The sequence below is a fragment of the Chaetodon auriga genome, chromosome 7, assembly GCF_051107435.1.
Source record: "Chaetodon auriga isolate fChaAug3 chromosome 7, fChaAug3.hap1, whole genome shotgun sequence".
NCBI lineage: Eukaryota > Metazoa > Chordata > Actinopteri > Chaetodontiformes > Chaetodontidae > Chaetodon > Chaetodon auriga.
The window spans coordinates 2,003,944-2,025,808 of record NC_135080.1 but is presented as its reverse complement, the minus strand read 5'-3'; the positions used below and the strand labels follow the sequence as shown (position 1 = coordinate 2,025,808).

General features: G+C 43.7%; 1 protein-coding gene across 2 annotated transcripts; it reads right to left on the bottom strand.

The window, feature by feature from the left end:
* Nucleotides 1-395: 395 nt before the first annotated feature.
* On the bottom strand, nucleotides 396-21,626 carry map4k1 (mitogen-activated protein kinase kinase kinase kinase 1). 2 transcript variants are annotated; one of them, XM_076735467.1, is made up of 32 exons: nucleotides 21,356-21,626; nucleotides 12,323-12,380; nucleotides 11,231-11,321; nucleotides 11,087-11,151; nucleotides 10,478-10,533; nucleotides 10,199-10,246; nucleotides 9,732-9,774; nucleotides 9,229-9,301; nucleotides 8,778-8,909; nucleotides 8,381-8,443; nucleotides 8,001-8,082; nucleotides 7,531-7,647; nucleotides 7,372-7,453; nucleotides 6,956-7,008; nucleotides 6,482-6,528; nucleotides 6,359-6,403; nucleotides 6,206-6,226; nucleotides 6,080-6,128; nucleotides 5,718-5,871; nucleotides 5,320-5,420; nucleotides 5,027-5,068; nucleotides 4,608-4,686; nucleotides 4,426-4,502; nucleotides 4,193-4,253; nucleotides 3,997-4,099; nucleotides 3,826-3,884; nucleotides 3,550-3,653; nucleotides 2,489-2,666; nucleotides 2,271-2,339; nucleotides 1,820-1,912; nucleotides 1,600-1,726; nucleotides 396-1,097 (listed from the first exon to the last, which is right to left on the bottom strand). In XM_076735467.1, the coding sequence occupies exons 1-32, from the start codon at nucleotides 21,461-21,463 to the stop codon at nucleotides 1,001-1,003; spliced, it is 2,577 nt and encodes an 858-aa protein (XP_076591582.1). In that variant the 5' UTR covers nucleotides 21,464-21,626; the 3' UTR covers nucleotides 396-1,000. The 2 variants fall into 2 exon arrangements, with proteins under 2 accessions (XP_076591582.1, XP_076591583.1); XM_076735468.1 differs by lacking the exons at nucleotides 9,732-9,774; nucleotides 10,199-10,246; nucleotides 10,478-10,533; ... (2 more) ...; nucleotides 12,323-12,380; nucleotides 21,356-21,626 and adding an exon at nucleotides 9,469-9,520.
* Nucleotides 21,627-21,865: the final 239 nt, after the last annotated feature.

The window sequence follows — 21,865 nt, the reverse complement described above, 5'->3', positions numbered from 1 at the left end:
GGTGTGTGATGGCTATAATTAAAAATAACGCTGTTTCCCAACACCTTCATGCCCTCATTTTTATCTTCAGAAGGCTGAATTGGATTAATTTATTATCGAATACTTTGTTTTACATCCAGTAGTTCAACACGAGCATGACAGATTTCTGCAAATACAATCTGTGCCGGCGCTAATCTCCTTCTGTACTTTCTCATAACACAGCGAGGAACAAATTGAGAAGACTTCACTGCTGTGGGGCTGTAATATTTCATCATCATCTTCTCATAGCAGCAGCTCATGCACACATTGAGGGGTGGACACACACACACACAGGTAGCAACTCAGCTCCTCAGATGTGAGTACACATCCTAACAGGGATTACTTTCATTTTATTTCTTTCATTAATGGAGGCTGATTTGGCCCATTCCTCCACAGTCAGTACAGTTCACTGCATCTTGTGGTAATTAACTTTATTACAGTGTAACAGCAGTAAGGAGTGTGTATTTTTATCCAACACAAACTCAGGTTTCAAAACACACAGCATGAGCCACAGCAGCGCTGCTATGCTCCAGTCCATGCTTGTACGTGGCATCTTTGGGAAGCCATATGTTTCAGTCCCTGCAGGCGGCTGCTGCTGCAATCAACAATACTGTGGCAGAAGAAAGTAGACAGTCCCCTTTAGTGCCAGAGGAGACCTTCCTTCACTATCAGCGAGGGTTTTCTCAGCTGTGTGGATTCTTGAGATCGGAACCAAAAAAAGTTAAAATTAGCATAAATAAGAGCAGAATCTCCAAGACTGAGGGATACAAGACAATGATCCTCTTTCAGCAGTATGAATTTGCAGCTTCCTTCCATCATTTCCTTCTGGCACGTCCTCCCATTAGAAAATAAAATACTGTGGCAGTGAAGCATCCATGCCAGTCAGAGTTAATGATGACAGATGAAAGCTCTGCGTAGAGGCTCTCATACAGAAGTGGAGCTGGGAGTTTCCCATCATGCTCTATGCCAGCAGACTGGAGAGTCAGGGTAACAGGACGTAGTTCTCAGCAATTTCCAGGATGTAAAGATTGGACAGCCCTGATTGGTCCTCAGTCTGACGCGTCTCCAAGACGACCATCCTGCAGTGAGAAGGTCAGAGGAAGTCAAGCATGAATATGGTGGAGTTTAAACCTGCCTAAACTCGATGAACACCTTACGGGGGCACAGGTGGTGTTTTCAATTTCCAAATTGCTGGTTGTAAACAGAGGCTGAGTTGACTATTTTGCAGTTGCAACAAAGTCATCATGTTTGATCAGACAGAGAAAAGAGCGCCTGCTGATGAGTTTTATGGCAGCTGGCATCCATATGAGCAGCATTAACACCACCCACTGGATTGTGACAGGCTGTCAGTGCAAACAGTTTCCAGTATCCACCCAAATGATCCCATTCACGCTCCACTCTGTCACTCACACCCAGCTATCCGAGCTGGTTGCAGCATCCAGCACCATCCTAATCCTTTCCAACATCCCCTGTGTTTAACAGCACAATTTATCACGATGGCGATAAGTTCCGAAAACAGTTTCTTCTAAATCGAAGCAAGCAGACACGAACACTGGAGCAGTGAGTGAAGACACGCTGTACCTGTCTGACTGCACCAGTCTGTAGATCTTCCTGGGGTCTGTGGTTTCCTCCAGTACTTCACTGAATCCTTGTCTTTTTCTTTGCCAGCCGTGACGCCACACCCCCAGCAGCGTGTCCTCAAAATATACTGCACAGACAGACAGACAGACAGACAGACAGACAGGGTCAATGCTGGGCTCTGTTCATCCACAGTCACTGGTTTGTTTGAAGATGTTCTCACCTATAGAGTCAACATCATGGGAAAAGGTGGTGTCATGTGGTGGAGGCCTGCTGCTCTTCACCTCCCCCTCCAGACCGACTATATGTACCGACTCTGTGGAGGAGAGAGTTTAGTGTTGGACTCCCACCATGGAGGTGTGGAGGTAAGACAGAACATGGACAAAACATACAGTAGAGTTCACAGGCTATTATGGATCTGAAACACCTGAAATGAACCTGAACATCACTCCTGCTGCCCATGACTGGAGTGGGAACATAATTATTCAGTATTATTATCTCCAATATGTTCCACAAGGCGTCACATGGAGAGCCAAACCATTGTGTATAAGGAATGCACAATAACATACAGATATTTGTGTTGTTTTGCGTATTTCTGTCTCACATCTGGAACATTGTATCATGAGCATTTTAACATGAATGACAGATGTTGAATGAAACTTGTGTTAACTTACTTTCTAAGAGGACGAGCAGTGAGCTACTGTCCAGCTGGTTTACCTGAACTACATCTGGACAAGGTTTCTCTGTAAGAACACACGCACACACAAACACAGACACACAACACCACCAACAAAAAGACCAAAAGTTTGCTGGGGATTCAGAACAAAGTGGGTTTGGAGCTTGTGTACTCTGAAGTCTTTATAATGGTCTTATCAATGCGGTGTCAGCCTACCCAGGCCAGAGTTGGTGAACCAGGATGTGTTGGAGTTGAGGTTGATGTATTCTACGTTGACTGGCAGGTTGGGGCTACACCCCCGAGAAACACCAATACACACCAGCGGATACTCCTGCTGGGGCACCACCACCATCTCAAACACCCGCACAGGGTTGGGGAGGGGGAAGTCAAAATGCTGCAAGCATGAAAGAGGAAAGGTGCAAGTCAAGAGTTTGATCTCCTTTTGCATGTACCTGAAACGTGTTTGTGGTTTCTTCATCTCACACAGGCAGAAAACTAAGCAGGCAGGTAAAGTGTTGTGTTCAAGGACCTGCAACCTTTCAGCCACAGCGTGGTGGGGGGACCACTGAGTCTGGTCTCTAAACCATAATGGTTTTATGGTTTAAAGCTAACTCATAAATTTGATAGTGGCCATAAAATGTTTTATTTCTCTGCCTGTGGTCATTTTATGAGCTGCTGTCAGTGTGAGTCCAATAAAGATGGTAAAAACTGAATGACAAATAAGAAAAATAAGCTCTTGGAATCAAACTATGCATCATCTCAACTCAACTTAACTTAAATATTTTTGTTTTATTTAATATTGAGTATCCTGTTCAGCATTCATGGGTTTCTCTTCATCACAGAAAGTTATGCTACGACCTTCAGTGCCTGAAGCAGAAAAACGTCTGTCAACTTTACTGGAAGAAAAAAAGGCTTGAAAATACATTTTTGACTCGACAATGGATGTTTTAAAGAAGCATGACGCTGCGTTACATCCATAATGTGCTGCCACATTGACATCAGACAAATAAATGCATCTCTGAATCTTTAGGATGAAAAACTCTTTCCTAGATGTTGCATTCCCTTGCATTTGTCTTTGTAGGAAATCTGACAACTCTTTGATTTCGCTGGAGCACAGGATTAGACTTAAACAGCGACAGAGCATGAAGGGACTATTAATAAGCCAGGATTTGCAAATCTTAAAGGCTGGACCTGTTTGACCTGCTTAAAATGAAAATACTCAAGTTTTGTCTTCAAATAAGAAACGACAGATGACTGAAATCGTACATATCACGCACCTTAATGAGCATGAACTTGTGCATGGGCTCGTACCACTGCAGCAGCACCACACTGGACTCCAGACCACAGCACAGGAACACACAGCCTCGCTGCAAGTTACCCGCTGCAGGAAAAGACCAAATAGCAGTTTTAGTTGTCAGCACAGATGAACTGCCGGCTGCACAGGAAGCTGCATCCTTTACTTTTCCTAATGCAGCTTAAAACCTAAAACGAGCAGCTAATTTTCATTGGAAGTCAAACGTGACTGATTATTTATTTTTTGCATTTTGTCTCACCGACTGAGCAGGTCTTGCAGCCTTTGGTATCTGGTATTTTACACGTCACTGCACATTTCCTGAGGACAAAATACATCATAGAGTTTTTAATTGGCATTTTCTGAGACAAAATGTTGAAAGCAAACAAGAGAGAGAGCGACAGAAGATGAAACGCAGAGACCCCAGTGATACCTTGGTAATAGTCTGTGAGTCGGTAAGGACACCATCCTCTGGTCTTTCCGAGCCTGTTCGAACAGCTCCTTCAGCGAATGGGAGTGAAGCTGCAGCGATTTACCTGAGCACAGAATGAGATTTTAAACTTCTTTCAGGAAGCTCTGAGGACGTAGAGCCAGTCAGTTTCATTTCATCTAAGGCTCTTTTGATTTACCTGATACAGACATGAGGACGTTGTTGATGGTGTAGACCCAGGTGCACTTCCCGGGATACAACTGAAAGACAGAGAGAAGACATTCGTTCATTCACCTCCTGCTGCAGATATCTTCAATATCCAGCTCTGGCATGCATAACAACAAACAATATCAACAACAACTAAACCAGAGCAGTCTGTTCATCACTTCCTGTTGTTGTTTCCTGTTTGTATTAACTAGATAAAGATCCTACCAGCTCCATCGTGGCCTCCGAGCTGCTGAGGTTCAGGGTGTAGATTCCTTCCTCTGCTCCCAGGATCAGATGATGGTCTGAGGGAGAGAGAGGACGCACAGGCTGGTCAGACAGGTAAAACAGACGTTTGACAGGACGACAGAAGCAGGGAAGTTACAGCGTGCGTCATTCAATGACACAACCTTTGGTAGCTGGGTTCTCCCAGGTGGTGGAGCAGTTTATTTTAAGAGGGCAGCCGTGGAAGATCTTTTTGAAGTAAACCTGGAGAAGACCATTTCATTAATTAAGCAAATGTAGATTAAAAAAGGTAAGAAAACAGAATTCAAAAATGCACAAATACAATAATAATAAACATTTGGGTTTAATATTTAAAAAGATTTAAATTGTCATTATTATTTATTTATTTATTTATTTATCTGCTGGGGCTTTTTGAAAGACCCACTTTCATAATTTGAAACTGAACATATTCTGATAAACATGGAGCTACTGGAGCACTGAAATGGTTGATAACAAACATGTGAAACATCAAACACCAGCACACACGTCAGACGCGCACTGATATGAAGGGAGGAGAAGTTGTGGAGAAGCAGCAGAAACTCACAGGAGGCTTCTTCATGATGGGGCTGACACACTCAGCATGGTCCTGAGAACAAAAAGGAAAACCATGTCAGAACTCTAACGTCGCGGAGAGGAAGGAAGTGGAAACACTTTCTTTTCCTTCAGCATCTAAAGCTGAGAATTAGCTTCTGTAAGTGTCACCACAAACTGAACATTTCCTTCCTGTTACACCTGAATTCATCTCTATATTCTTCTGCTCTCTCTTGTCTTAACTCCACTTCTGTGTCCTCCGGGGACATCTCTGTCTTTCTTTTCACATCTCCTCCTTTGCTGTACCTTCGATGGGGGATGCCGCCTGCGTATGTTTTTAGGAGGGAGCTCAGGAGGAAGGAGGTCTGCCGGGTTGTCATTCGGCTGGGCGGGGAAGGACGCAGGGTCTGGACACACACACATAAACACAAGAAGAAACTGAGTGACAGCATTTTCACTGCCTTCATATAAAAAAGGCACATTGGTGTGTGTGTGTGAGCAGATGTGTGTGTGATGTCTGAGGATGACACTGGTTAAACACACTCCTGAAGGCAGCTTTCAGGGTGCCATGTTAGACTTGTGTGAAGGACATACAGCAACACTTAAAACACGCACAGCTTCACTTAATCGGTTATTCTTTTATATTTTGCATACTGGTGTTTTATTCCTTTGTCCGAGCACAGTGCAAAGGTGAGGCAGCTCACCTGAGTGTCGTGAGGATCGTGGTTTGAGTGCAGGGCGGACGTGCGTCCCACTGGAGGTCCTGATGAGAGGGGAGGGGGCGTACAAAGAGCAGGGTTTCCTCGCCCGGTCGTCCTCGCCTGCCATGCTTTCCTCTGAGCTGGTCCGAGCTTTGGGCTGCACGCACGGAAACAAGCCACATGCTGAGTGTCTTAAGTAAACGTCTCTAAAACAAGTTAAAATGACTGATGATCATTTTCATGATGGAGCTTTTTTATGTATTTTGGATGTAAAAGCAGTTTTGGTGTCGCTGTCATTAACATACACATAAATCCATGTTTCATGATAGATCAATTAATCTGCTGCCTGTTCACTCAATAATCACCTTTGGAGGAAGCGGAGGCGGAGTTTCATCAGTTTGCATGATGAGACCGCTGGAAGAGAGGGTTTGTTCAGTCTGGTGTGTTAATGGTGCAAACACGCACGAGCACAGGTGTTCAGCTCAGCTTACCTGGTGGCTTGTATTGTCGGGCTGAGGTGGACAAGAAGAAAAAGAAATTAAAGATCATTTTTATCCTATCATGTGCATCTGTATCTAACTCTGGACTTGATTCGTTCGTATGCTGAGGTGTTTTGTCAAACTGGACTGAAATAGTCTTCTTACATGTCCACATCGTCATAGTCATCGTCTGAGTCCGTGTCCTGATCCCTGTGACAGAGAGACGAGTTAGACATTCGCATCGTTGATGTGACTCATGTCTGTGATGATCATCTGTGGGACAGTTACCTCACTGAACTCATGGTGCTGCTGGTTGATCCCGGTGAAGGTCTTAACTGTGAAAAACATGTGACATAACCAATATTTGTTACGGTCAAGTGTACAAACAAACAGAAACACAAAGAGGTCACAGATTCCCATCCACACTGCTCCGTTTGTTGTGCTATTTTTGTTCATCTTGTGGTAAAAATCAGCCCAAAGTGAAGCTAGAAAGACAACAGCTGAGAATTCAGCTTCACCTGTGCTGAGTTCTGTACCTGTTGTTGGCATTTAGAGGACAGAACACCTGGAATCTCTTTCACTGTCGTGTGCCTGCCTGAAAATCAGCACTGTTGACTTTTCACACATTTACTTTGCAATACCAACAGAGAGAGAGAGAGAGGGATGTTTGTACTGGATGAGTGTACTGTACACAGTGGATGCATGCAGTGGATGTGTGTGTAAAAAGTCCGTCTATTGGCACGAAATGTGTAACCAGCTCACCGTCGTGTTCGGCGATTCTTTCTTCACAGGCCTCCGAGTGTAGATCTGCTCCACTGAGCGACCACGAGAGACAAGATTTAACACAATCATGCTTTTCACATTAACATTTGAGTCAGTTCACAAAAAGTAGCCTCAAAAACAGCAAAGGCAGAATGAATCTGAATTGTTTCATGAGCAGTATTCATCCAATAAATGCAGATGAGTCAACTTTTTCTAAATTTGAGCACAGAAAATAGTGAAATTTCCAGTTTTAAACTGTTGACCTGAAAAAGTAATTGTTGCTAACAGTGAATATTTGATGATTTGATTCAATGATTATTTTTGTGATCTTTATGCACTTTACATGTGATGAGACCATAATTATATTTAAATCTTAAAACTCAGCATCACACCAACAATAAAGTGTGTTTTCTTACATTTTATGTCAGAGTCTGTCCTCTCTGCCTGGTTGTGTTTGTTGATGGACTGGATCCTTTTTAAAGATCCAGGCAGCACCACCTTCAATCAACAGGAAGACACATTAATTCATGATTCATGGTGTCAGAGCGTAGAAACCCAGGGAGAACATGACCGACCTCCATCTCGTCCTCCTCCGTCACCAGGCAGCTCTTCAGTCTCTCAGGGTTTCGATACTTCTCCAGCAGGTCCAGGGTCAGCTCCTGGTTCAGGCACTGCTGGGTCAAGAACATGTGCTGCAAAGACGGGACGGAGAGGAGACAGTTAGTACAGCTCCGTCAGTAAAGACAAAGCTGACAGGAGGCCAAGCTTGACGCTGGATGACAGCCAGCCTGCAGATGTTAGTACATGAAGATAAAGCTGTGGTCACCTGCTGCTTTAAACCTGCGTTTTGACCACTTGGGGGCAGCAGAAACAAGTCGTGAATGTAACATTAACGTCTCGTCACCTTTAAGTTGAACTTGTTGGCAAACAGTTTCTTTTCTCTTACACATTCATAAACCGTCAGTGTTTCTACACTCAACAGTCAGTCTGAAGCAGCACTGACTCTCTATGACCCTGAGGTGAAGCACAGGTGAGCAGTACTGACTGAGAGCAGCTTGGAAGCGCTGGGTCTCTTCTTCGGGTTCCTCACCAGCATGGCCTTAACAAAGTTATAAAACATGGAGGACCTGCACACAGGAGACACGTTGGTTGCATTTTATAATGTGGAACTTATGAAGAAAGCACACATCATCTGCATACAGTGGGTCATAAACACATGCAGTATACACACATATAATGATTGTATTTAGATCCTGTTTATCTGCTTGTATTAATGCAGCAGCAGGAATTACTTCCACACCTGCAGGCTTGAACAGAACATCTGTTTAAGGCTGGAAATACAAATGTAGGACCAGAAAGTTGATTAGATCATAACAGCTTGACTGATATCGTAGGAAGCATTCGCTCTCATGATTCTTTATTTACCATTTAGACTTGTCTTTCAGTTTAGGAGGCTGGTAGCCGCTCTTGGACATGAGAAACAGGACGCTGCAGGAAACAACACAGTAGACCACAGTCAGTAAGAATGTGTGTGTGATGAGCGTCACATATCTTTGCACAGACCTGGGGTGTCGTGTAACCTGCTCTGTCATAGCAGGTTTGTAGGCCACAGTGTGACATGTTCGTTTGTGGGAAACTAGCGATTACATGCATGGACACACAGATGTCTGGGTGCAGTCAAAAATCTGATGACTTTGCATTTGATTTGACAAAACAAACAAAAAATAGCCACTGTGAGTGCTTGATTCTGATTGGTCACATGGAGCGCTGTGGTTAACGTTAACTCAGGAGTGTGCGTTCGTGTCTTTCAGTGTGTATTTACCGCAGCGGGTGGACATCAAACAGCGGCGGCTGCAGCTCTGCCAGCTCTATGGCTGTGATGCCCACAGACCAGATGTCACACAGTTCATTGTAGCCGCCTTTTATCTCCACTGCTGCCACCTCTGGTGCCATCCTGTGGACGGGAGGGGAACAGCAACAAGTGCAGATGACTTAGACCGTCTTGGATTAGGGTGATGTCCTCTACAGACACACGTCCGCCTCCCCTCCACTGCACCCCTAGATTCAGTTTATCACTCCACCTGAAGATTCATTACTGCTGACGGTTATTCTGCTCATCAGGTGGGCATCTCTAACAGTAAGATGTCACAGCCACTGGTTTCTATTCATTTATAAAGGCCTTAATGGCAACATGCCATCATGCATCACCTCCCTATTAAACTGGTTCCTCAGTCATTACTCGACCCCTTCAGGTGATTGGCTGATGCCCTTACCAATATGGCGTCCCGATGAAGGACATCCGCCGGGCCAGAGTGGCTGTGATCTGAGCTGAGATCCCAAAGTCAGCTACACAACAGAGGACACACATTAACATAAATAATAACCAGTCATTCAAATCTTATAAAAAAAGATGCTGTGCTGGTGAGCAAAGCACCATTTTTCTTTAAATGCACCAGAATCAGAATTATGGCCAAACAGGTTTTCACATACATGAAATTTGACTTATGACTTACTGTATCGGTGAACATACAGAAGCCATGAACACATCATAATGTCCCTGAAGTATTCTTCAGTATTCTTCTTTTCTGAATGAACATGTCAGCCTAAGTGGTGTGTTCAATTCTGCACCAGCGTGAAACATGGCAGAGGCCCTTTCAGTCCTTAGATACCGAATAACGAGATGGCAGAGACGTGCTAGCTGAACCGTCGCTCTTGCAGCGAGTGACTCATTTTAACCACACCATGTGCAGAGCAGACGGTGCACACATCCACCTACCCAGCTTGACCTCGCCCTGATCGTTGAGGAGGATGTTGGCACCCTGGAAGCAAAGAGGGTGAGACAAACATCAACACAGACAACCACAGAAACATCTTACAATACACAGTCTCATTTACCCACTCAGTGGTCTTTATCTGAGCCCACACACGATGGAAATCAAACATCTGTCAACTCCAAAGTCTCATTCAACGACTTAAGCTCTTTTTGTATCTTCTCTTATTTTAAGATTTAACGCTGCATTTTCTAAATCATTTTCCAATTTTAAAATCATAGGATGAAAAGACTGAAAGTCTGGAATTTCTTCAGAGTTTCTTCACGAAATTGTAAAACTTTGTCAGCTGGTTCAATGACAGACATACAGTTTATTTTGTTATCAGCTCTCAGTCCGAACGTGCTTCACCACAAATAAATACAAGAAACAAGCAAACAAAAGTAAAGCAAACATCACTGTCAGGTGTGTTCACCTTGATGTCTCTGTGGATTTTCTTCTGTGCATGCAGGTAGTCCAGGCCCTGGTCACACACACACACACACACACACACACACACACACACACGCAGTGAATATTATACTTTGACCTATTAAACCCACTTCTGCCATGAAGAGGAAACAAAGGGAACAAACATTTCGAACAATTGGTAGAAGTGGGCGTTTGTCCCTTGAACATCATTGTCAGCAGTATCTTGTTTCAGATTATGAAGAGTGAAAGCAGTTAATGATTAGTGAGTAATCTGTGACTTTACCTGAAGCATCTCCCTGCAGATGTAGGCAATCTGTGGCTCAGACAGAGGACCAGTCACTGCAGAACACGGTTCACTTAGTAAGTCAATGCAATAATCAATATCTTATACATTATCAATATTTATTAATATCGTCATTATTAAATAATACTGCAGCATTTCCAGCTTACACAGCACAGTACTGAAAGGCCTGACTGGAAAAAGGAAAATCACCATATTAATATTTGTACTGATTGTTTTGCAGGATGCTTTGAATACTGTCGATACAGAGGACTGAACATTTGAAGTTTGTCCCTTCTGGGCTACTGTACAAACATGGCGGTGCAGTGGACTCTGTAGACACGAAGAGAATGCCCCTTTAATCGTTTATCTAGTGCGAGTCAGTCGCAGCTCTGAGGCCTTTAGGATGTTTTACAGACTTTGTGGTAGAGGTCATATCCTCTCAGCTGCATGCTGTTTTGGTTTAAATGAATTTGTAGATTTTGTAGATCAATCGAATCAAATCAAACCCACAAAAACCACAAAGGCTGCTCCTCCTCATGGTATGCTCTTCAATAATTAGCTGCACACACACACACACACACACACACACACACACACACACACACTCACCATGGTAGACGTCCTGGAGTGAGCCTCCTCCACAGAACTCCATGCAGATCCACAGTTTATTCGCTCTGCAGGTAGAAGAGGAGATCTCTGAGTGAGCGACTGTATCTAACATTGACGAGAGAGAGAGGAAACATGGCAGCTTACCGTATGTAGCTCCCATAATACGCCACTATGTTCGGGTGTTTGCAGCTTTTTACTATCACAATTTCCTGCTGGATGGTAGAAAAATCATCCTCTGTGGAACCAGATGGAGAGACATCATTATCATCACATTACACCTGGGGACAGGTGTAGTCAGTGGGCATACACACCACATGCTAACTGTTTATTACTGAGGGCTGCACTACCAGCGTTTGATGACAGTGAGCTCTTGTTCCTCTTGAGTTTGAATGCACTGAATGAATGAATGTAATGTAATGCACAGTATACAGTTTTCACGACTTAAAGTCAACAGCATGGGATTAATAAAGCTATATCTTATCTTATCTTATCTTATCTTATCTTATATACTGTGTGATGTCTGCACCGTAAACATCTGTCACCTCAACTATTAGCAGATACACACAAGCCTAAAACAAGTACCACATGCTATAAAATAGACGCTAAGATCTGTTTAAAGTTCTGCTGTTTGTCTCCACCGCCTGAGTCAGAAAAGAAAGAGCTGAGTGAAGTTTCCATTTCTGACACCAGAACGTAAAACAGATGAAGAACACGCGTGCATGGTTTAAATAAGGCGGTCAAACATCGTTTCTCCTACGTCCTCTGAAGAGCAGCTTTGATGATCAACGCACAGACTGAATGAGTCAGTGGGCTCTCTTATTTTTGCAATTCAAACTAATCACACTTCCTGGTTACGCAAAGTGTTGATCAGTGTAATCAAACTGTTGGGCTGTAGTTGAATGCAGTTGCAGCTTGTTTTCTCTGGTTATTGTTGGAGTCTAACAGATTTGATTTGGATGATTTATGTCGCTGTGCCACTGTGCAAAATAATTCCCCTCTCTCTTTGTTCGCCGCGCTCTGCCTCTCAGCTTTACTGCAGCATAATGTTCTGTTCAAAGCTCCCAGAATGCTATCATAATGAGGACGGGAGCTAGTACTCGTGTTGCATTGAAACAAGTTTGGGGACGTTCACCAGATGAGGCTGGGGCAGTGCAGCCAGGCTGGAAGTGAAAAGGTTTTAATGCTCAAATGTGACATGTGACCAACGAAAGGATGAACGTTCAGGTAACATTTCACCTGGTTCCATCTTGATGACCTTGATGGCCGCCAGCTCTCCATTCTGCTTGTTACGCGCCTGCAGAGACAAAAACACAAGTGAAGGTCGTCATTTTCACACTGGAGCTGTCAGTCATGTGGTGACACTGAACTGTAAATGCGGCGTTTGAGTTGAGCAAAGCTTCATTTGCATGTTTGCTGTCCAGATCAGTGGAGTGCAAAAAACAGCCCCCTGCACCACTCTGTGGCATTTAGGGCATAAAAATACATGCGCAGGAGCTATTGCTAACACACACACACACACCCACACATTTCCAGCATGCACTCACACACACATGCACACACGCACACGCTGACCTTTAATTGTGTAAGACCAGAGACTCGTCTCACTTCTCATTGTTGTTCACACTGTTTGTAAACAGAACTTCCTTCACACATTTTTTAGTGTTGCAGCGATGGACCACCACACACACACACACACACACACACACACACACACTCCTGCACTTTTGAAGACCCTCACTGCCCCCCCCCTCCAGTCACCTTTTCCTCAGGTACGAAGGCTGAAGAGTGAGTGGAGCAGATGACTTCACACACACTGTATGCACACTGTAGATCAGACGTGAGTGAGTCCACCCACCTCACTGAGAGGAAATACCCACTGACACCGTGTCACTCGTGAAACACAGTCAGTGAGAGCAGGACAGGTAATACAGCGACAACGGAAACTCCACCACCTCAGAGAGGGAGATTTAAAGATGACACAACGATATTTACTGGACGGTTTTGTCCAAAGTAACAAATACTATCAAAATACTTTCAGCTGAGTGACGTCCAAACAGCATCCACAGCACATGGACTTCTATCAGAAGACAGCTACTGCGGCCTGACTGCTGTCCTGAGTCCTCGTCACTGAACAATCATAACAAAATAAGCTTGTTGTCATGTATTTCATGAAATGAGCAGAGTGCCATCAGCATTTTAAGAGCGGGACGCGTTAAGATGCTGATTAAATGAGAACAGAAAACAAACAGAACCCCAAACAGAAAAGAAATCACTTTTAAAGACATGCGTAGACCGCCGGCCGCGGTCACCTCCGCAGTGAGTGATACGCCGTAATGGAAGCTGACACGTTGCTCTTTGAGGCGTTCTAATGTTGGCGTCCCACTGACAGACTGCCTTCGACTTCGACATCGAAATGGCAGAGTGGAAAGTCGGGGTGTTGTGGTCACAGTGGAGGACGGCTATAACCAACTTACATTTATGAAAGAGCTTTTATTTCCAGCAGCGCTCTCCTTTTTTAGCCGTGACCACACCTGACGCTGCTCCTCCACCAACTGAACTTTGAAACAACAACTTTTCTAACGTATCTTTCCTCAAAAACACCCAAAAGGTTAAAACTGCCGAATGTCTCCAGCTGCCAGACTCGGTCAGTTGCACCTCCAGAATTAAGGCCACAGGAATAAATATTCATATGGAGCGTAAGTGTTTTTTGCACCTGTTTGTTTTTCAAGAACGAGCTCGAGATGGGGGGGGTTGTGATATCTTGGTGCGCTGAGGGCGGCATTTTTACACACTAACCATGTTTCTGGCACTTTCCTTTGGAGCACTCCCTCTCAGCTCCACCTTTTCTCCTCCTCTCTTTTGGATGTGATGTCCATTTTTTCTCCTCGCACTGGCTGAACCTGTGTTGATGTGTGTGCGCCCAGTCAGGTGAGCCGTCCTGAGTGTCTGCAGCTGCACTGTGTTGCTTTGATTACCCATTTCACTCTGCATTTTTAACACTGGCCTGACCCTGCAGAAGAATTCTCCAGGTGCTTCTCAGGCCAATCTGGACCTGCATGAAGATGTTGTTTTGTCATTGAGGTGAACTGACCTTTTAATCTTGGACCTGACCTTTAGAGCTGCATGAAGCATTTTTTAACCAGAAGGACGAACTAATAGCAAAACTTTCAGTCCAGTTTTCACTGGTCCAGCACTGGTCTCAAATATCTGACTCATCAAACTGCTAGATGCTCCAGCTTCTTAACTTGGATGGTTTATGGTTCTTTTCACGTATTTTCGGCTTGTTTTAGCTCGAAACAGGTCAACGGATTCTGTACGTGCTGCTTCAAAACGCAGAGAAATGAATTAGAGGCGAACAAAGGCAGCTAAAAGGCTGTGTGTTCACTTTCCCTGCGTTCGTACAAGTGACCCATTTACGGTATCAAAAACATCACTTCATGCTCGACTCACAAAACAGCTTTGACTCAGTGTTGCTTTTAACTCTAACTCTGGAAAAGCTCTCTGTCTGATGCCTTCTGTGAAAGGAACTTCTGAGAAACTTTAGTCATGTTCACCATCAGAAGATTACATGTACCTGTGCAGCAGCTCCCTTATATTACACAACACTTCTAGTTAAAACTGAGCCATAGCAGACTTTCATAGCAGGTTAATACCTTCTGAGAAGCAGCTGAATCTGTGTCGTCGCATCGTGTCTGCACTCAACCCAATCACCAGAGTAAATGTTGGCATTGTGCGTTTCTGCAAAACATGAATATGTTGAAACTTTCTTTACATTCAAACTTTACATTTACATTTTTTCAATGCTTTGTTAAGGTCTGTTTAGGTTTGGGCACAAAAACCACTTGGTTAGGGTTCGGAGAAGACAATAATTGGGTTGAATTTCATGGTTTTGTCACCACAAACACGATGGAAACGACATCTCAGTTTGGAAATCTGCTGCTTGGCAGCTGTCTTGCAGTCATCTTTGCTGGCTGTCATTCCACCACCATCCCGTCCCCCCGATGACAACACTCAGCTCATACGAACTGAAAATCTGAACTACATTACTGTTGTAGAAATGATGTGATATGAAACATACATGACTGCATCTGTGGTTTGCAGACATGTACAATGCCAACGATTCATTCTGCCGAATGAACGGTCGGACGAGTAGCACAATGACAATGGAAAAGTCCACTCAATCGAAGTGTGTGTTAGCGTGCAACCGCTGTGACATCAGAGGGGTCACTGAGAGGAAACACGCACAGTAAACAAGTGATCAGTAAACAACGAAATACACACACACACACACACACACGCACACACGCACACACGAGTTGGACGTCATGGGGAAGCCGCAGACCTTTTTTCATCTCGAAGTAGGAGTCTTTCCTTTCACTGACCTCTGATCACACACACTCACTCACAAAGCGGACAAGCTAACAAATAGCATCACGGCAGCTGGGTTTGCTGCTAAAGACTTTGAAACCAGCAGGTTTGATCATGCAAACAGTCCACCTCACCAGAAACAAGACAGGAGATGAACAGAAATGAAGAAGTGGATCCTGCTCTCTTCCTTGAACAACAAACATCAGACCTGACGTACTGATGTGAAAGGTCACGGAGAGAAAGTTCTTGAAGTAAATGAGTTGACTGATGCCTGACGAGATAAGACTCCACACAGGAAATCTCATATCAGCACATTAACCATAAAAACTGGGTGGGCTATCTTGTATCTGCACACATTCCACAGCACATGGCACATCAATTACCTACATAGACCAATGAGCCCATACATCAAACCCATTATTAACACAATGTTGATCTGTAATCCTAATTTAATCCTAAAAACTGCCCCAAACGCATTGAACCTATCTCTGACACTTAACCTCAATGCTAGCCTGAGCCCTTACTATAACCCAGCTCCGTCCGTGTTGGAGCATCCTGAGGGAGACCCTCACAGTACTCTAACCTGTTTCATGCCGGGTTTTTAAGATGACATCATGCAGACTTTGCAGTTGATTGACTGAAATTATTGATTGCAATGTAGTTGTTAAAGGCAGGACGGGCGGAGACTCACCTTTTCTTCTTTAGCACCAAACACAGTTCAGTTTTGTCTGGAGTTATCTGAAGGAAATCCAGACCAAGCACATCCAGTTATTGACGTGTTCATCGGTTTAGCTAACTGAAACACATCAATGACCTCAGAATGAACAAACACAGACTAAACCATTTTATCATCTCATTTGAGTCATTTAGCACATAAACAAAATGATTCCTTTAAGACATTTGGCCTCATAAAGTGTGACAGTTAGGACCAGCCAAAATGTCCTCCCTTTCCTAAAATGTCCTCACTCCCGAGGTCTAAAACTCAAATTGGTTCTTACAAAGTACACACACACACACACACACACACACACACAAAACCACACTCTTTCAGCAGAAACTTGACACAGTTAAGTCGACTCTGCAGGCACCTCCTGCATGTAGTCCACTGCTCGTTTGTCTCACTTCTTCATTTTGCGTCTGAGGTTGCACACACAACAGGTGCAGCCCCAGGCTTCTGCGTGGCTGCAGGTCTGAAACTATTGTTGCACCATGTTGAACAGCAACCCCATCTGCAGTTCAGCAGCACAGGCCAAATCTGATAAGCAAAGTCAACCCATATGCAGAGCTGCAGTCCTTCCCGTCAAGTCTGAGTCAGCTCCCAGTCTAACCCGCTGTATTTTATACAGTGAAACTCACTTAAACTGTGCGTGGCTGTGAAGGAAATAACAATGATCAAACATTAACAAAACCAGGGGAAGGAGCATCTCTGAGTCCTACCCAAGACCTCTGACCGTGATCAAAATGACTGAACACACAAAGGAAGTGACCTCTGAATGTGAAAACCAGCAGAGATCACGTGCCTGCAGACACTCAGCAAGTCTGATTCATCTTCCACTGTACACTTGACATTTAGTGCATGTTTTCATCTTAGAGAAGACATGAGGGTGAGTTTTTTTCTGAAGAACACGCAGCTTCTGTAGGTCGTGACCTTTTGCACTCCCTGATTCACATATGGGGGATCCAACAAAGGTGGGAAAATACTGTAAATCTAGTGCAGCGACAGGTGAGACAGAAAAAACACACAAAAATCCCTAAAATAACAGAATTCAGAAGTTTCCTGTTTGCCTGAACTCTTTGACTCATTGTATTATCACAACCAAACAAAGACCAATAAAATACAAATATAAAGCTGGTGGTGGAAGATGAGCAGGACAATAAATAATAAAATCATATTAAAAAACAATCATGAACGCATGATAGAAAAGTTTGGCCATTTAGCCATCAGAAAGTCCTTGGAAGCCAGTTTTTTAAAGGACAGAAGAAGAGCACTGTGGTGCTGAATGAAGCCTAAAATCACGTGACCACAATGACACAGTTCAGCTCTTTAGGTCGTATTCAGGGGAACACAAACACCTCCTGATGAGAAATTTTGAGAAATTCTACGTCTTTGGAGACATCACAGAAGTGATGGTGGAGCTGCTCTGTCCAACTACTTCTGTTTCTCTTTTTTCTCTTAATGCAAGTTCCAACCTGTTTTCCAGAAATAAACCTTTTGATATTAACCAGTTAACATGAGGAGTGGTTGGTCAGAACAAACAAGATGCAGCCAGGTGTACTACACAGGATGCACTCAGCCTTCGTCAAACCTACCTACAGCCATCAGGGAAGCCAACATTTTCAAGAGAAAGCTAAAATCTCATCTTTCACTTTAGCCTTTAATTAGCTATGACTTCCTCATACAGACCTGAAACTTCTGCGCTTTGCCTCACACTGCTGCACTTCTTCCGAAATGTTTTAAAAAATACCTTTTAATTGCTGTTAAAAGGTAATAACAGCAGTAGAAGTTTATTATAATTACACAGATCTGACTCATCCAGTGCAGTCGCCACATCCTTCTCTGACTCATCCTCTTAAAGGGGTCTTTTGAATTGATTCAGATTTTTTCTGCTGACCTTCCCTCTTTCTACGACTTCAGACTGAAAACTGGCGCCTGCTGCTGCACCGTCACCACCAGACATTTTGAAATTAAAGGCCTACTTTCTGACTGCTGCTGATGCTGCTAAGGTGCTGCATTTGCAGGCTGACCTATGCTGTGCTGTGTGTGAAGCAACACGTTGTCAGAAACATGTACTTGAGTGCATGTCCATGTGTGTGTGGGTGTGATTATATCTGTATGTGGGTCTGTGTGAGTGTGTGAGTGTGTGTGAGTGTGTGTGTGTGTGTGTGTGTGTGTGTGTGTGTGTCCACATGTGAAGGAAGGAACTATGCAAATCTCTCTGTAAAACAGGACAGCGGGGTCTACCGACCTGTTTAGAGGAAGTGTGCTCACTTTACAGCTAACCTGCTTTGCATCAGCTACGTTGAGTTTACTGTTTTTTTAACAGTAGAACAGTAGCACAGTTCACATTAGCACTGTTCCCTCTGGACTCTCTGAAGCCTGATATTCCCCAAAGTTATCAAAAGATCCAGATAAATTACAATGTTTTATTCTGTTTTTGAAGTCGAGCTCGAAGTACCAGGATGGTGCCATCTTAAATGTTAGCAGTACCGTAGTACTCACATGTGTGTTTTTCACAGCTACTGTAGGGCAGGGTGAGGTGAGAGATGTTCAACTGCCATCTGCAACCTCGCTGTTAGATGCCACGAAATCGCACACACTGGACCTTAAAATACAGCATCACCATGTAACATTTACAAGACAAACACTGCAAGCTGCATTTTTGTACCCTGACATACCATTGTCTGTATTATGGCATCCATCACCATGCTACGCTGCAGTGGTCCACTGCGCACTGTGCACTGCCCATTACCATCACAGTATGATGGCACATCTGCTCCTAAAGCACAATGAACGTGTTGATCTTTCTGTCTTGGTAAGTAAAAGCACTTGATGAAAGCTGAGGAAATATGAAAAAGTATAACGACTGAAAAAGTCGACAGTAAGCTGAGCGCTTTGCTTTGCTTCCCACGTCTGTCCGTCCACCCTGACGTCCACAGCCAGTGAACTCAAACCCTTAAAGCAAATGAGTTGCATATAAACGTCCATAAGAGACAAAGGACGAGCTTCTCCCCAGCCAGTGGTTCCCCTGATTTACTGAAAGGGTCAAATGAACCTCTATGAAAGGGGACGTGCTGGCTGGAGCTTCAGCTTTAAACTCTCATTCCACATTCAAAAAACAGCCAATAGAAAAGTCCACCCTGATGATTTTAGCTCTGATTGTAACAGCTCACGTCACGTTTCCATACATGATTGTTTCAGGTGTGACTGGCTTTGTGGAAAGTACCAGAGAATCCTGAGAATACTGTTCACCCACTTGAGTTGCCACATGTTAGCGTTTAGCTGTGCCTTTATGCCAATCGAGGGCGTAAAGGCACAGCTAACTACTAACTAACACCAAATTCAGATGATAATTCAATTTATTTTGTGAATCTGATGCTCCACACTTTAACTGATGATGCACCAGATAAGGTTTGTCCTTTGTGGAGACTTGTCTATGGTCTCTGAGGAGTTGGTTGATGAGCTGACAGAGCGGTACAGACACGGCACAACTTACTGATGTTTATTCAATGAGATCAGTAAATACAGTAAATACAGTATATACCAAACTTATACTGTTATCAAATTCACTAAAATTCACATTTGTGCCACTGAGCTTTTGATCATTTTGGGCCCTAAAAACAGAAAACACAGGCTGAATTTGTGCTGCGACACGTTTGTCAAACACAAGTTTAGCTGCTGTTTTTTCCACAGTGCACTAAGGGAAGCCACCACTATTCTCTTTATGGGTCTCTGTCTTAGAGACATTCTACATAAAGCGTGAAGGATAATGAGAAAAAACAAATTTTTCATCCAATCTTTTATTTGTACTGATTTTTTTCCTATACTTTTTGCACTATTGACAAGATTCCATTGGCTTCCATTGAGTTTTCGGTGGTGGCAGAAGTTTCAGAGGGAGACACCTCAAAACCTCAGCGTATAAAACCAAAAGGACCTGCATGAAGAGACACGCAGGTGACGAAAGATATGCTCCCTTGTGATTTGGGTGAGCTGCCCCTTAAATTCCTGCAGTATCATCTAACAATGGACAGACAGCGGCCTCAGCACAGAGCTCCACATGAAGATGTGTTTCATACCTTCATCATGACTTGTGTTCAGCTACGAGGAGCAAATCATGTGTTGGCACATGTCAAAAATAAAATTAGTATCAAATGAAGTTTCTGTTGAATTTTGGTTTATTGTAAATATAAAAGCAACTTCCTGAAATAAGATGTTCAGCATAAACCAGCCAGTAGTTAGCTCGTTAGCTAACTAGGCGACTTACAGACACAGTAGCTCAAAGTCTTGTTAATAATAGTTGTGTTAGCTCAGTGACTCAACATCTTTTAAAAGTCTAGCACCAATTTTAGCATCTCAAAGTTTCAAGAGAGGCCTTGACAAACAAAAACCTGAGCTTTGATAAACATGAGATTAAAAAAACGTGGGACCCGTCATCCAATCAGGGTCAAGGACTAGATGACATCTGAACAAAGCTGACTGCATTCGACTCCTGACTGAAGCTGAATCTCAAATACTGTGTTTGAATTTTGTTTAAGTGCTAAAACAGCTTTTACACAACTGAAAGCATGAAATCAGAACTTGAAGCGAAGGTGGACACTGTGAAGTAGTTTGGCTACAGTCCACAGTTCATATGGACAGTTTTCAGTTGGAGTAAAATTCTCAAAAAGACTATCCGCTATTTACAAGAATACTTTCACTTCTTGTAAAACCACTTCCTCCAGCAGGGCTGGAACCTGCACTGAGGCTGTGACTGCAATCAACCAATGAAACTAAAATCAATCACACCTATGTTTCCCTCCAAACTCATCGAGAAATTCCCAGTGAGCACAACAGCAGTTATTCAGCCCCGAGAAAGCCAGTGTGTAACCGTCCGGCTTTATCGTAGGTTAAACTGTGAAGCGACACGGTTTGTTGAGCAGCTCGTGAAAGAGGCAGAAGTAAGGCATGCTTGACTTGAGAAGCCAACAGCCAAACATCCCCTTCACACCAACACATTTTCTCTGCTTTACAGCTTTAAATTTGGACTCGGTCTCAAAAAAATTAATCAGGTTCTCGTCTCAAGCTGTTTCAAGAAGCCCTTCTCTTTGAAAGATCCTTCAAATGCTTCAGGAAAAAGATGAATTTTAGATGTGGCACGCGTTTGTCTCTGACAGTAAGCGACGTGTGAAGCTCAGAGCTCTGACCTTGTAAACTTCTCCGTACGTTCCTCCTCCGACTCTCAGCAGGATCTCAAAGTCATCCTGAGGGTTCCTGGTGGAGATGTCCAGAGCAGCCCTGTGCTGGAAATCCATTCTGCGCTTTATGTTAGAAGTGTTCCCGCTCAGGCATGTCACACACACTCTCTCTCACACACACACAAGCACACACACTCATACGCTCAGTGGCATCTACATCTACGGGCTCCAGAACTGATGAGCTCTCAGAGACGTCAGATGCTGGGAAAAGACACACGGCCTCTCTTTGTCTCTGACTGGTGTCGTTCAGCTGCTGTCACTCACACACACACACACACACGCACACACACACCTTCCTGTTTCTGTTTCTCAGCCTGCTATCGATCCTCCTCCCTCTCTCTCTCATACCAAGCGTTTTCTCTCAGCTCATTTATGTAATCCAGCTCTGTTTCCTGTTGGGTGTGTGTGCATGTGTGACACACAGAGACATATTTGATGCTTTTCTTTAAGTCTGTGTGT

Coding starts and splice junctions, on each gene's coding strand:
- map4k1 (XM_076735467.1), bottom strand. CDS start 21,463: ATGGATTTCCAGCACAGGGCTGCTCTGGACATCTCCACCAGGAACCCT. Junction 6,529..6,955: donor AAGAATCGCCGAACACGACG/GTGAGCTGGTTA, acceptor TGTTTTTCACAG/TTAAGACCTTCACCGGGATC. Junction 1,098..1,599: donor AGACTGGTGCAGTCAGACAG/GTACAGCGTGTC, acceptor TTCTCACTGCAG/GATGGTCGTCTTGGAGACGC.